Source organism: Eimeria acervulina, genomic scaffold (genome assembly GCF_000499425.1).
Source record: "Eimeria acervulina Houghton genomic scaffold, Eah_scaff18, whole genome shotgun sequence".
In the NCBI taxonomy this organism is placed as follows: domain Eukaryota; phylum Apicomplexa; class Conoidasida; order Eucoccidiorida; family Eimeriidae; genus Eimeria; species Eimeria acervulina.
Window position 1 is genome coordinate 55,770 of NW_013548921.1, and position 14,113 is coordinate 69,882.

The following is a 14,113-nucleotide window of genomic DNA, read 5'->3' on the forward strand; positions in this document are numbered from 1 at the left end:
ACCACCGAAGACAAGGCACCAGTTAGGCAAAGTGCTGGGAGCTGACGCCACAAGAATAAGTCCAATGCAGAAGCAGAATCCGCCAGTAGATATTTGAAAACTTCCAGGAAGGCCCATACTGCCGCCCAGGTTCCTCCTCCAATGCAAGTACTCATGCATAGCCACCGGGCAATGGTGGCTGAGTCTGGAAGGCTATGCGCACCCCGCCTTCGAGTGGTATGGTTTGCACCGCTACTAAAAGGGTTCCGGAGGGTCCAGGCAGCCAACCCCAAAATGATGAGACTGCTAAGGGCCATGAAGATGCCGCAAACCATTAGCATTATATTAAAAGTGCATAGCTGGCGGACACTGGCCTGCCAAGCTTCCTGCGAGAAATTCGCAGACGCTAGCAAATATGGGACTAGAGAAGGTAAAGCAGATGCAGCGCCTTCTTTGGCTTCTTTGGCCGTCCCTATGTGTACATCTCCATCGTTGCCACTTCCAACGCCATCTGGACGGAGTTGAGACAAATGCGAAATCAGCTCAGTATCTGCCCCCTCAATTCCAGCAGTGGGCATCGAGATAGTGGAGCCCAACTCCCCGAGCCGGGAGTTAGGCGCCGATGAACCTGAAGTCAGAGGTACGTGTGCTGCTTGAGGCAGTGACTTTATCTCCTTGTCCAGTTCAGAATACAGCCTGAGCCATTTAACCTTTATTGCCGCAAAATGAGGATCTGTAAGCACTGCCCCGTTTCCAGTTAGCGCTGCGTGGGTCAAAATGGCTCGGTGCTGTTGCCACGCTACGATGTGATGCAGCTGTGTAAGGTAGGCCAGGTCACTGCAGCGCACTGTCCTTGCAGTTGCAAGATCTTCACTCTCCTTCACGCTGCACGGCTTGCCATCGCTCGTGCCGCACGAGAAGGTGCTCAGAGATGTTCCCTGAGATTCTGAAGCGCACTCCTGCACAAAGCTTGCAACGCTCGGGACGAGGTCTGCTATGATTCGCCCCATAGAATTAAATGGAATGGGAAGTCCCAGGAGTAACGAGAGCGTTGGTGCCAGGCCAACCTGTCGTACTCGGCTCGATCCGTAGCCTAGTGCTGCTGTTGGGGAGGCTGCATCAAGTGCTGAACCCGATCCAACCCTCCGACGCCCACTGCTGTCGCGGAACGCACCGTGGTTCTGCAAGTACGTCGGCAGACGACCTGGAAAAAGCCGTGTATCAGGAGAAAGCATCTGCGCAGTACGGGGACTTAGCATCGCCGGCAGCGTCGAGAACGACAAAAGACCAGCCTCGACCTGGGATGGCAAACAACCGCACTCAAAAACTCTGAACATCGGGAATCAAACGACACGATGTCCTGCCAAAAAAAGAATCATTTCTCCCCATTTTAAACCATTGATCAACTCTTCCACTGCACTTGAAGCTAGCCAAAGCTGCGTTGCGCTCAAAAAATCAAAGCTGTCCAGAGACTACTTCGGTATTCCTTGTACCTACTTCCTCGCTGCTACCACCTCCATGAGATCCTGCTTCAGTCATTCCGTGGTCTCCAAACACCAGGAAGAGCGTGTGAGTTGGCCTGGTAGGCGTTGCACTAAAGTCGTGTTTAAGCATCAATTTGAGAGTATTCTTAAGCATGCCATTCATTTCTGTCAGCTTCTTGTGCATCAAATTAGAATCAAGGACTGCTGCATGGCCCACATGATCTACACCAAGAACGTGGCCGACAAGGAGAGTCCAGTCGCCCTTCCTGCAACGCATACAGCCATCGCATACCTGTGCAGTGTATCATTATGGCATTCCCTCTTGAAAATTCAGCCAAACGTCCAGGCTGGCAAGTCTCCATACAATCTGAGTGGTCGTCTTGCGTCAGGGCATGCTTAGACTGGAGAGGTGTTGGGAGAAGGAAGAGAAAAGAGAAAGCCCGAAGTCGTCTAGGGAAGGGCGAACTCTCCGAAAGCAGATTGGGCAAACCGCATCGCTACCCAGTAGTGAAGCCTTACGCAAATTCCCGTGGAAGTTTAGCGGCGACTCCGTCATCTACTGTGTGCAAATCCTGGATATTCAACGACGGGAATGCGTGCACCCGAGTTAAGAGGTGACCAAACAGGCGATCCCACGTATCGTCTCCTGTTTTGTGGCAGATAGTCAGGAGCAAAACAAAAGGCGCTGGTGTTTTGGATTTTGCGCTTGTTACACGCAGGAAAATAAGAGCAGCGGCATTGCAGACATACCAATGGCGACGGAGGTCTTGTTTGCTGCATTCAGCTGCAGCAGCAAGCTATCCACGTCTACTGCTGGCGCAGAAAACGTCTCCCGGACCTGAGAAATGTCGGTGAACCCAGCCACAAGAGATGAAACTGGTTGATCAAAGCCAAGTGCGTACACCCCCAACTCTGCGTAGAGAGAGGCCACAACAGTTACAGCCTTCCTTACTACAACCAGCCTCCCAAGGCATGCTCCCACCGACTATGCCGCTCTTTGCGCACACGTCGGGTGGAAAATCCGCTGAATCTTACGCTGAAAAAGCTCGGCATGCTTCCTGTAGCGAGGCCACTCAGACGCTGCGTAGTGGCTGTAGGCGGATCTGCTTCGAAGATGTATAATCGAGTGAAACGGTTCCCTCCCCAGTTATACGTGGAAGGCAAAGAAGCAGGGCTCGTCTGTGAGGCACTTGGTGGCAGCTTGGTTTCACGTGAACTCAGGTCCTTCTTCAGTGCAGCAGCGCTGCTTCCCAACTCCTCTGCGGACATTTCCCTGTTCTTCACCAGGCTGAGGAGAAAACGCTGTAGGTCTGCATCGGATCGGCGGAGAAGGTCGTGCGCCAAAGGCATGCGATTTCGGTAGAAAGGCCGAAGCCCAGAAGGCGCTCTCACACACTCCTTAGTGGCGTCGTCTTCACAAGCACTCGAAGCATCCGGGTCCCAAAGCAGAAAGTCATACCGCATTGCATCAATCAGAAAAACAACGACGCGGTCATATGGTGTTACTGACACCCAAGAGGATCGACAGGGCTGAACCTGGCATGGTTCGGGCTCTGAGGACAATGGAAAGAGCTTTGGGTCAGTGAATTGCTCCAGATACAAAGGCCTAGGGGAGCCGTCGCTGTCAACGTGACTGCCTGTGCTACGTGGGGCTCTAGGGCCACTGCTCTCCACATAGTACACACTCTCTTCTCTATTCAGTTGGAGCCGTGCCGGGTCTAAGTGAGGAAACAACGGAGGGAATGGTATGATTCGTCCGTTGCTAATGTACGGCAAGTCGTCTTTCGAAAGGAAGAATCCACTAATGAAGAGCAAAGTCCCAACGGAAAACAGGGTCAACGACAAACCAATGACCAAAATGAGCCGAGATAACAGAGCGTGAGGTGTGATAGCAACTGGAAACCTGGTCTCATCTCCTCCTGCTTCTGCCTCCCTGGAGGACCTTTTGTACACAGAGCCCTGGCCAGAAGGTTCTGTAAAATCAAGATCATCATCCAATGCGGCTGGATGTTGCATGAGGATGCATGTCTGGCGAGCTCCTCCCGATGAACGAAACATCACGCCTGCTTCAGGAGTGCCATTCCTGCTTGAAGACATTCCCCTGCAGATGGTGTTGCAATTTCTTCAAGTTGCCCGAGAAGCATGTCGCACACGTATGAGGGGTAACGGCAGCGGCGCCACCCTAGGAGAAAGTTGTATGTAGCCAAAGTATAGCCAGGGCAAGAGGTCGAGTTCAACCCACGCAGACTTCTCACGCAAGCTTGTCCTCTTAAGACAGTAGCAGTGCTTCAAATAGTCATCATCTTACCTTATCCTCTGCAGTTCCGTGGCCAGTGGTTGTGCTGGTACGTACTGGGGGGGGAAGCGTTTTAAGGCTCGCTGGAAGCGGGCAGGCAAAAAAATCCAAAGCGGTAGTTTTTTTTCGTTGTTTCTCCCTAGAAATGGCTTTTCCCCTGTTAGACCCGAAATAGCCTGCTAATCAAGCACGAATTTCAAGTCAGTTATGAGAAGGCATCCACAAATGCAGTGCAGGGAACGAACGTAGCACACGGGCAGTCCAGGGGACGGGTCGCCGTGGGCCAAGAAGTTCACAGGGCAGAGATACCGGATAAACCGAGGCAGAATACATTGTCCAGGATGCAAGCAGTAAGCAAGTAGTCGTTATTGGATGGTAGCGTGGGAAGAGGATAAGACAAGCATTCAAACGCATGCAGTCAGTCAGGGGAGGTGGTCTGCCGAACGCAACCATGGCTCGCCATACGACAGAAAAGCTGCATCAGTAATAACAGCTGACGTGGAAATGTAATAATAAATTAATACCCAGGTTAATAAAGATATAATGTGTCTAGACTTCTGCAGCTGCAGCTCACGTCGGTGATCACCGACCCTCCTGGAGACTGACCAAGGCTTAAGTCGGTCTGGAGGGCAGAAGCAGTTGTCTTAAATGTACCTCTTATTTCAGATTGAGTTAATGCTTGAGGGGGTACTTTGCTTTGTTTGTTGGAGAAAACGTGACTCCTGTTTTGTTCCGTTAAACTGCCATACACTTCAGCCGGTTACGTAAGTAACCGGCTGAAGTGTATGGCAGTTTTGTGCGGCTTTATGCTTGGGGCACGCAACAGAATATCATTAGCATGTGGAATGTAGGGATATACAGGACCTTACTGTAGATCTACAGTATTTGTTCGAGATGCTGCAGACAGAAAGATAAACTGTCTCTTTGCTCTGAGTGCTGATGCTGTGCAGCTGCGTAAGACAGTTTCTGTGTACACAGCGCTTCACTCCGTAGTGAATCCACAAGGGACATTCTTTCAGTCGTTATTATAGGGAAGAGTGGATTCTTGGGCCTCGCTCCAAGTAGGGAAGGTGTGAATAGGCCTCTTCAACAATATTATAATGCTAGTGAAGGCTTGCGGTAAATGTTGTTGCTTTTAATAGTCAAAAATGCTATTGAATCCGTTAAATCATGAATTGCATTGAATATACGTTTGGATGAAATCCGAAGAATTCTCAGTTGATATTTGCTGTGCACTATTGTTTAAAAATATACAACCACAATGAATAATGTGAAATATATTTCCTAGATTGCCTGCTAGATCAGCCACTTTAGGTGCCTAGGTGCGCAGTATTACAGGCATTGCTTCTCAAGACGCTCTGAAGAAGAAGGCTCCCGGGATACAGAACCGTCTCTACGTTTGCGTCTGACTAAACGGTGTCCGTTTGCCTGCATTCCTGTTCTTTTACTTCAAAATTTATTTAGCCCTCTACGTGGTGCTCAGACGGTGAATTGCACTTCTGCAGCCTAGTCTACATAGACTAAAAGATAGGTTCTTGACGATATATAGTGGGTCAGTTGTATGGTTTGACGTTGTTCCCTTTCCCTCTTTTTTAAGGGTGACTTCAACTCCTTTCGTGCAATCCTTGGTCAGCTCCCACTCTGCTGTTACCATATCTTGATTTGGTGGACGGCCTTGGATCTCTGGCATTCTATTCAAACTATGGTGAGCTTCGTTTTCGAAAATAACGGGTAGAGCGATCTACGCTGACATTCCCCAATGCATACACCGTAGTACCATCCGAAAACTGCGGTGCACCAGACACCACAAGTAGGAGCGCGCTACCCATGCGAGGGAATCTGCTCGTTCCTTGCGCTACCATTCCGTGCTATGGGGGAGTAAAATGCACCGGCATGGAAACCCGTGGCCCATAACTATACCATAGACTTGAGCAATTCCTGTGAAATCGAGTCCCGCAAGTGACGGGACAAAATCTATTTAGATTCACGGCAAACTAGATGAAATACGCCCCGCCAGGGATATATGCAGCTTATAGGAACCTGCGTTACTGGAATTTTGGGAGAATTTTCCACTCCTGCCTCAGCAACTCAACGTGGCTGGCAAAGATACTGGGGGCCTCACAGGGCAGCTCTCTCTAGGGAAGAGCTTCTGACCGAAACTCAGCGGCGTTCTCATCACAGCAGAGATGTCGTCACCTCTCGATTATATTTTCCGTCTGTGATATACCGCCGCAACCGACGCAATATACGCACACAGATAGAGCTCATTCCTCCAGTTCGCCCTCCCCCATCACTTGAACGGGGCCAAAAAGGAATTGGAATACCCGGTCCAAAACGCCTGACTACCGTATCTGCTCACCGAAGGGGTGCTGCAACTTTCATAAGAGCAAGTGCAACCATATGTACGCCGAATTTGATTCCAACAACGCCCCACCTTTCAAATTGTCTTCAGGCTTAAACCGTTCCCAGGGCATTTTTAGGTGTTCCACTTATAGCAGCATACGCGTACAACGGGGTTGCAAGCGCAGCCGTCACTGCCTTCCATCCGCTGTGAATGTGGGACTAGGCCTGAGCCGGACTGCTCAAGTCCCCCAAAATCTTGACGGAAAGCCCTCCGTTGCTGAGGAAACAAGGGCTATCAAGGTTCCTATTCACTGTAGCGACCAGTTGAATACTCTTTCCAGGGGTAGGAGACAAAAACGAAAATTCAATTGTGCGTATGGTCGGAGGCTGCCGTTTTCAGTTTTCCTTGGCGGGTCTTCTGGTCGTTGCCTCACAGGTTGCAGGTGACGCGCCTTAACATAGCCATTCAGCCTTGCTGCAGCATACAGATGTGCGTAGCAACCGGCGGGCTTCGACACAGCAGGGGATATGTACTTGCTGCGCTTCTATAATTAAATAGCAGATGTAGTTTCACACACACCGAAAGCCAAAGGGACGCTAGTGTGGTGTCATGCTTCGTAACCCTCCTCCAGAAGTAGTCAACCCCAAACTTGCCCGTCGATATAAATTGTGAATAGGTTCACTTTTGCCGACGGACACACACGCTTAACGTAGAAGATGGCCGTCCCCGATGTGCCATTTGATTCCGCCGGCGGCCACCCGCCAGCCCCTTCATAGAGAGCCTGGGCGTGGAACTGGATAAATTTTGGTGGCCCTCTATTTACTTTTATCCTTTGTCTCTGAGTTGTGGGGCTTTAGAGTGAGGATGCCAACATCACCATTTCATTTCCGCCTTCTGCGGGATGCGTGGACACTGCACGCAGGCTTCCATGCAGTGGGTACGATCCTTTCGATCTCACAGCCTCATGAGATGAAGCATTACCCAAGGCTAGACGCCAGACGAAGAATCTTTGTGCCGTCGCTAGATGCTCACTAGACAGCAAGACCCCGGAAGACAAACATAAGATACCTCTTTGCCGAAGGGCAAGTGCAGTGGATACTGGAACGTTGGAGTGCGAGCGCAGGTAGAAGGCAACTAAACCGACGATGGAAAGTTTTGACAAAAGACCCCTCAGTGTTCCCGTAATTCATAACTGAAGCTTTACCAGTACAGGGCTCTGCCTGCCACAGCATAGCTCAGTGCACCTGCTGTGCTCTGTGGAGTAAAGAGAACAGATCCGATGCAGTCGATGAAATTTGTCCATACAGAAGAGCCTCTTCAAAGAACATTGTTGCGCTAAAGCTGCTATTATTTTGAAGTACGCTCTCGGAAATTATGTGCAGCACTCGCACAAGTGGGGTTACGTGACACTGCAAACAAAGACCAGCGTTGTAACACTCGGGGGCAAGTGGAACTGGCATATATAGTCCAAATATGAATTGGGGAGGTCTTGCACCAAACATTCGTCACAAGTCGGAACAATTAATCTCAAGTTCCAGGACAAGGCAACCCATCACCTCCAGCTGCAATGCTGTCTCTACGCACGATATTCAGGCAGAAGCGAGTTCACAAAGCGCGAAGACAATTTATGGCGATCCTGGATTCGGTAGGCAGTGGAGCACGCTTGAGGTGATGTCTCAGTGACTGGAAAATCGGCGAAGGATTTGATGGAATATAGGCTCCAATCGAAGATAGTCATGCCCAGGTCATGCTACAGAAAGGGTTTTCTTTCCGCTTCCTAGTGAGGCAGAGACGTTAAGCTACCTGTATGCCCATGGGCCAGCATGCAGCTTTAGTTCCAAAGGTGCTGTCGCAGGGATAGTTATCCTTTAGGGCATTGCTCTGGAAGAACATATGCAGACCGGAAAACCAACACAACATGTTTGTTCCCAAGACAGAACAAATCCATGCGGCCATACACCAACTCACGGGCAGCAGTGATGGGATGCGGACATTCCCAGTTCCCACTGGGCTACACCTGGAATAACACCGCAACTGCCCTAGAGTTGAACCTGTAAATAATCTTGAAGCCACAGTTGTGGATGCTCCAGGCACCATATCAATAGCAACTAAAAGAGGCGTGAATTGACCTAAACATATCAAGTGGGATGTCAGATGGGCTGGGCGTTGGGGACCACGGAAAGGCGCCGGCTCAGCACAGACGGTCGCCTAGTCGCTTCTGCCGCGAAGTGCTTAGGGGGCAGTTCTTTCACTGGGTCTTGCGAATCCAACATGTCCTTGGCAGGGTTCAGATTTGTGGAGCTCTGCGTCGCGTTGGAGTTCGCATTTTCATCGTTATCTGAGCGACCAAGCTCACGATTGTCCCCAATGGCACTGCCTGCACCTGTTATGGGCGTTCCCCAGCATCGATCCCTTTCCTTCTCTCCAGCTGTATTCAAACGGCTGTGTTCTATAGGACTTGGAGGTGGGCTCCATTCAGCACAGGGTTCCGTCTGCGAGGCCCCCGGGGTTTCTTGCCACACATTGTGGGGTCTCTGCCTCCAAGAAGGTGAAACCGTAAAGGGGAGCCTGCCTAGTCCACTTCCTTCTGAAGCTACGGCCCCAGTCGGCTCCCTAGCATCATTAAGCTGCATCTCTGCACCACCCTGCTGAGAAGGATTAGGAGACGTTCCACTCTCTGCTTCGGCACCGCGGCCCGGAGCCAGCGTAGGCGATAAGAAGGCTATACTATCCCTAGAAAGCAGCCAAGCCACATACACGGATTGCATGTGTCGAACCCCGTCTAACGAGCTGCTTTGTGGGACGAAAGAAATTGGATGCGTGCTTGGTGGCGTTGGCGGCCACCTTGACCAAAAAGGCATGTTTGAGCAAGGGAAAACGGTTTTGGAGAACTACTCCGCAACGACTTACTCATCGTCAGAGTCGTACAGGTTTGCTAATTCTCGACGTATCAGCGCCAGCTCCAAGTCCGAATCGCCTCGCAGCAGCATCAGTTGAAATTGGTGCGCCAGCTTCTGGCGCAGCTGTTGTCGCTGTTCCCCCTGCTGAGACAAATGAGCGGCTGCTTCTTTGCTCGCCCGTTCATGCTCATCAAGCATGTACAGCTGGACCTGAACAAAAAATGTTTCCGCAACTTTAGATGTGGTTTGCAAAGACCGAATAACGGTCAGCACATGCACTGGGTACGGATTCAGATTGCTGAGCACAATCAGCCTCAGTGTTGGGCTTCATGCTCATTCAGGTGGTTAAGAATGCTCTAGGAATGACAACGACGCACCTTGTTGAAAGGGGAAAAGCTGATTCCTCGGTTTCTCGTGCGTCCCTCAGAAGGCTGCTGCGAGCCATTGCTGTTGCGAAGGATTGACTTTCGGCGTCTTTCGTGTGGCACAGTGCCTGTAACAAACGAGCAAATATCCATGCTGATGCCATTTTTTAAAGAAGAGGTGCTTCACCACCGACGTACAATTGCAACCAGCACATTAAGCATAGGCAATTTTGCAAGTGAAACCTCGACTTTCTTTCTACTTCAGATTAAGGAGAAGATATTGGGGTTGATGCGTGGTGTTGGTACACATTCTAATCGCTCAAGGTATTTGCCACGTATCGGTCAGCATACAGATTAAGCAGTCCTCACCATGCACTTGGCGGGCCGCCATTGGAACGACGCGTTGCTCCACTTTTGTGAAGTTCAGCCTCGAGCTCGCTACGGAGGAACACCCAAACGCGGAGAGCGGGACGATAGTGTCCCACAGTAGATTGACACGCTTCACGTAGAACCTGTAACATTAGTATTATTGGGCATTTCTAGGCTTACTGGTTGTCGTCGTCGTTCTGGTCTGTTCGCTGAACTTCTTCACGACGCGAAGCAAGTCAGCTCGTGAGTGGAAACGCAAGTCCTGGTCCATCCATAACACCAAGTCTTAATGTTTTCTGATAGTTGACGAGTGAGCTATTAAACCACAAGTCGTGAATAATTGAACGTGCTTCAGCTTTGAACGATAATATTACAAGACTTACCCCCTTCAAGAAACGCGACACCTCAACACGAAGTTCTTCTGTTGTGAGGACCTTCTCTTCCTCTTCATCAACCATGACTGAGTACACATGCACAAAATTACATTAAGTAATAAACTCGTGCTTTTTCACTAAGGAGCATCAGAGGAAAAATGGCAGATTTTTCGTTGAGTCTAGCATAGACAGGAACAAGTTACCTCATTCCTTGGCTGCAACCAAATCCACGCGTTCAAAAGATCAGGGAGCCGTGGAAAACAGAGTAGCCAGCGAAGACATTGCAACACAGAGGTGGTAGAAACACCACTATGATCACTCTGAGAGCAGTTTGCATCAGCTGACTGCAGAGTAGCCGTGACTCACATGGGTCAAATCCCCAAAATGAAGGCTCTTCTTTGGAGAGAGCCTTCCGGTTTTTCAGCAATTCAGCCTCGCGTTGTTCCCATGCAAGCAATCGCTCTCTTCGCTGTTGTTCTAGCAACAAATTCTGCTGCTTTTCCTGGTACTCTCGATCGCGGCCCTCCCACTCCTGGTGTAGTGCCTCGTTCTTTTGTTGTTGGGCTGAAACGCGCTTCCCATCCCCATCTTCGAGGCTACAGGCACTTGAAGCTCGACGCAGGGACGTAGAGGTGCCTGATTGATGATTATCATCCCCATTGTCGTTGCCGGCACCTTTTTGCAGTGCTAGGCTATGCGGGGAGCTGCTGCGCCGCCTGCTCGGAGGATGCGCCGTGACGCTACCCCACGAATTCTCCGCCAGTGCTGCGCAGGCTGCAGATGCAGAAACACCGATACCTGCACTAGAGTTTGTACTGGTGGAGACTGCGGACCAGCCGATTGTGCATTTCGAGCAGCTTCTGTGCCCTTCGTCTGCGGCCTTGAGGCAAGCCCGTTCTGATTGCGCGGGGGGCGTAGATATTACACTGCGTATGCTCAAAAGTTCGGGCTTGCTCAGACAGCTGCTGTGAAGACCTTTGTTGCGCGCATCCTGTTCAACAAGCTCGGCATGCTTCGCATCTACTTTAGATCCGGTTGCATTCGCATCGGAAGATTTCACTGCTGCCGAATCAGAAACTTGAAACTCCATGTCCGTGCGGATCGGTGAATGACACTTTACCTCCGGGCGGCCTTGCCGCAAGGCCGCTACTGCGGATATTGCCCGAGGGCCTGAGCTGCATGCTGGTAATTTATTGCGAGAATTACGTAGCCCGCGAACCCCACCTGCAGATGGTTTGCAGCTCACTGTAATGCGATTGACGCCCTTTTGTTTCTCTGGAGCACTAATAGGGTGTCTAGGCTTTATGATAGACAGCGCACTCGCACTGCCCCGTCCAGCTGCACTATGAAACAGCCCTTTGCCACTGTTGGCTCGAAGCTTTCCCGCAGAGGGGCGTGATGGGGTAGCGCGAGTAAAACCCCTCCGAGCGGTGCTTACTGTTGCACTTCTCCCTGCTGCGGGACCTCGTGTTGAGCTGCGTCCTCCTTTGCTGGCCCCAAGGCAAATATCAGCCTCACTATTCCTTGAAGACACTGAACTCTCGGTTGCCGCTTCACACGGTGAATTCCCAACCCTTGCCACTGGCTTGCGTTCCTGTAGCGCCGCACCTTTTGCAAAGCGCACGGGGTTCCTTGCTGTGCCAAGCAGAGAAGCCTCGTCGGTGACATCCTGAGAAGCCACCGGTGATACACAAACAGAGCGACGCGCTGACGGCGAGGTTGGATCCCAAGGCGAACACGCTCCTGCTGATGGCACCAGTCCAGTGCTGCGCCTCGCCGCCGAACGTCTGCGCGTTGCAGCGGCTGCTGCGGGAGAATCGCCTGGCCCTCTAGTGGTTGGGCAATGGCCCTTGCTGTGCGGCTCCGAGGCAGCCCTCTCAGCTAGGTCAGGTGAGTGTTTAGATGTTGCAGGCATCGAATGGCTTTTGCACTGCCTCTCCGATGCAGTTACACGAGGAGCACCGCCAGACCGCCCCGGTCTGTGCCAGGTGGAGGCAGGAGTCGCACTTTTCCTTGGTGAAGGAGGAACGTTGCGCATTCCAGGTGTCTCCGTCACTCCCTTTTCCCCTCCTGCTTGTCTGCCGCTCCTGAGCGGTACTATGGAGGCGTTGGAGTTGCCCGAAGCCAGCTTGAGGCGTGACGCTGGCACCGCCGAAGCGCGGCGAGACGTCACAGCGGTTTTTCCAGTAGACGCCGCCTTCAGTGTAATGTTACTGGCCATTTCAGGCCCATCTTCTGTCGCAAGCGAAGCGATTTGTTCGCGGGCATCATCCTCCCGCTGCTCCCCCACGGATCTCGGGTTGGAGGCGGTCGTTGGCACAGGCGGAAGGGGTGACATGCAACGCTGTGAGGCTCGTTGGCGAACGGAAACACCCGTTGCATCCTCATGAGATTCCAACGAGCTACAAGCGGCCCGTGGAGTCTGGAATGGATGGCCGAATGGGCCCCCTTCACCATGTGTACGACGGGGAGACGTCCGAAGTGGACTGCCCAGTGCATGCTTCTGCTTCCCGATGGGGCTACGTATATGTGGCCTGCCACTAGTAGCAGAAGCGCCATGAGACTGCATGTGGTGGGTCTGCTGCTTTGGCGCTGTCGCAGCATTTTGCCGAGGGGAGTAAGACCTGGAGTTAATAGGAGATGAGACCGGGAAGTCCGAAGGGGAAGGTGGAGGATGCTTCTGGAAGGGGGACTCTATCGTGCTGCTGCTGCTGTTGCTGTCTACGCAGTTGATGGGTATATCGACCGTCCCTCTATCGCCATCACTTTCCCCTATATATGGCACCGCCGTGGTAACTGAATTGCGTCTAAGTGACGCCTTGGTTGTGGCAGGAGTTGTACCCACAGTGACGAGGGTATGCGTAGATGGACGAAGAGCAGAAAGGCGCTTGCGGCCAAGAGGCTGAGGCGCTCCATCAGCTGATGAAATAATATCATTTTTCTTAGGATATCCATTTGGGGAAAACGAATCAGTGGAGATTACAGGGCTACTGGCGCGCCGCTTGCGAGCTCCAATGCCCCGTGACACAGTATCGGTACCAGCCACGGAATTGAGTCCGCTTGCCTGACCAAAGGAAAGATCCAGAGCTTCTACCACTGTCTGAGATTGATACTGCTGCTGCTGAATGTCGGAGATAGCGCACTGCCCCTTCAGCTGCTGTCCATGAAAAACTGGCTCATGCTGCTGCCGTTGTTCTTTTCGGGTAATGCATTGCTCTTGCTGGGAGGAAGTTTCACTGTGTCCCAGGTGCGCTTGTCCACAAGACTGTGCTGCTACAAGTTGCTGCAAGAGATTCGCACTGCTTCTTCTTCGTTGTGATCTTGTGAGAACTTGTTCCTCCGTCGAGCTGAAGGGTGCCATCTGCCGAAGCGCTCTGACATCATTAATGAACAACGGACCTCCCACCCCCTGCTGCTGCAAATTCTGCCTGCATGACTGAGTTCCTCCAGCTGCAGATTCAGGTGTTGCTGAACTACTTGGAGCTCCCTTCCCCGTGCTGTTCGGGGAAGAAGAGACGTAGCCCAAAGAGCGGTCAAGAGGCGCGCGGGGTGACAGCTCCCCGTCATCCCACATTTGCTGGAGTTTCTCGTGAACTCTATCTGCATCAGGTATCATGATATCTTTATTGATTCCTCCTGCTGATCTTATGGTGTTGCGGGTCGGCGTGGAAGCGGCAGACAGTGGTGATTCAGCATCTAGGGCTTGGACTCTTCCAGGATGTGACCTCCTTCTTCCAAAGAGATGATTTTTCAGCTCTTCTGGCACCAGCAACTCGCCACCACTTACACATTTTCTCGTATCTTCTACAGCGGAAGTGCTGCTTGGTCTTTCCAGTCCCTTCGATATATCATCGGATGAACGACTGTTGCTTGCGCAGCCGCTGGGGGAGGCCCGCCGCATTAGCGGTGATACCCTGACTGGCCTCATAATGCATGGACTGTGCGGAGCAAAAACAGCATGAAGTTGTGTGATTTGGCAGTTACCTTGAAATTGTTCCTATC

At 51.6% G+C, this 14,113-nt stretch overlaps 2 protein-coding genes across 2 annotated transcripts; both read right to left on the reverse strand.

The window, feature by feature from the left end:
• Positions 1–22: 22 nt before the first annotated feature.
• Positions 23–3,521, reverse strand: EAH_00004710 (hypothetical protein, conserved; the record flags this gene model as incomplete). The annotated part of the gene is made up of 6 exons (XM_013393161.1): positions 23–41; positions 268–1,277; positions 1,477–1,729; positions 1,983–2,109; positions 2,214–2,301; positions 2,499–3,521. 6 exons carry the CDS (start codon positions 3,519–3,521, stop codon positions 23–25), a joined length of 2,520 nt encoding a protein of 839 aa, XP_013248615.1.
• Positions 3,522–8,253: 4,732 nt separating this feature from the next.
• EAH_00004720 (Proteophosphoglycan 5, related) lies at positions 8,254–14,012 on the reverse strand (the record flags this gene model as incomplete). Its single annotated transcript, XM_013393162.1, has 7 exons — positions 8,254–8,836; positions 9,014–9,213; positions 9,381–9,496; positions 9,738–9,806; positions 9,918–9,999; positions 10,121–10,197; positions 10,478–14,012. 7 exons carry the CDS (start codon positions 14,010–14,012, stop codon positions 8,254–8,256), a joined length of 4,662 nt encoding a protein of 1,553 aa, XP_013248616.1.
• Between the last annotated feature and the right edge of the window lie 101 nt (positions 14,013–14,113).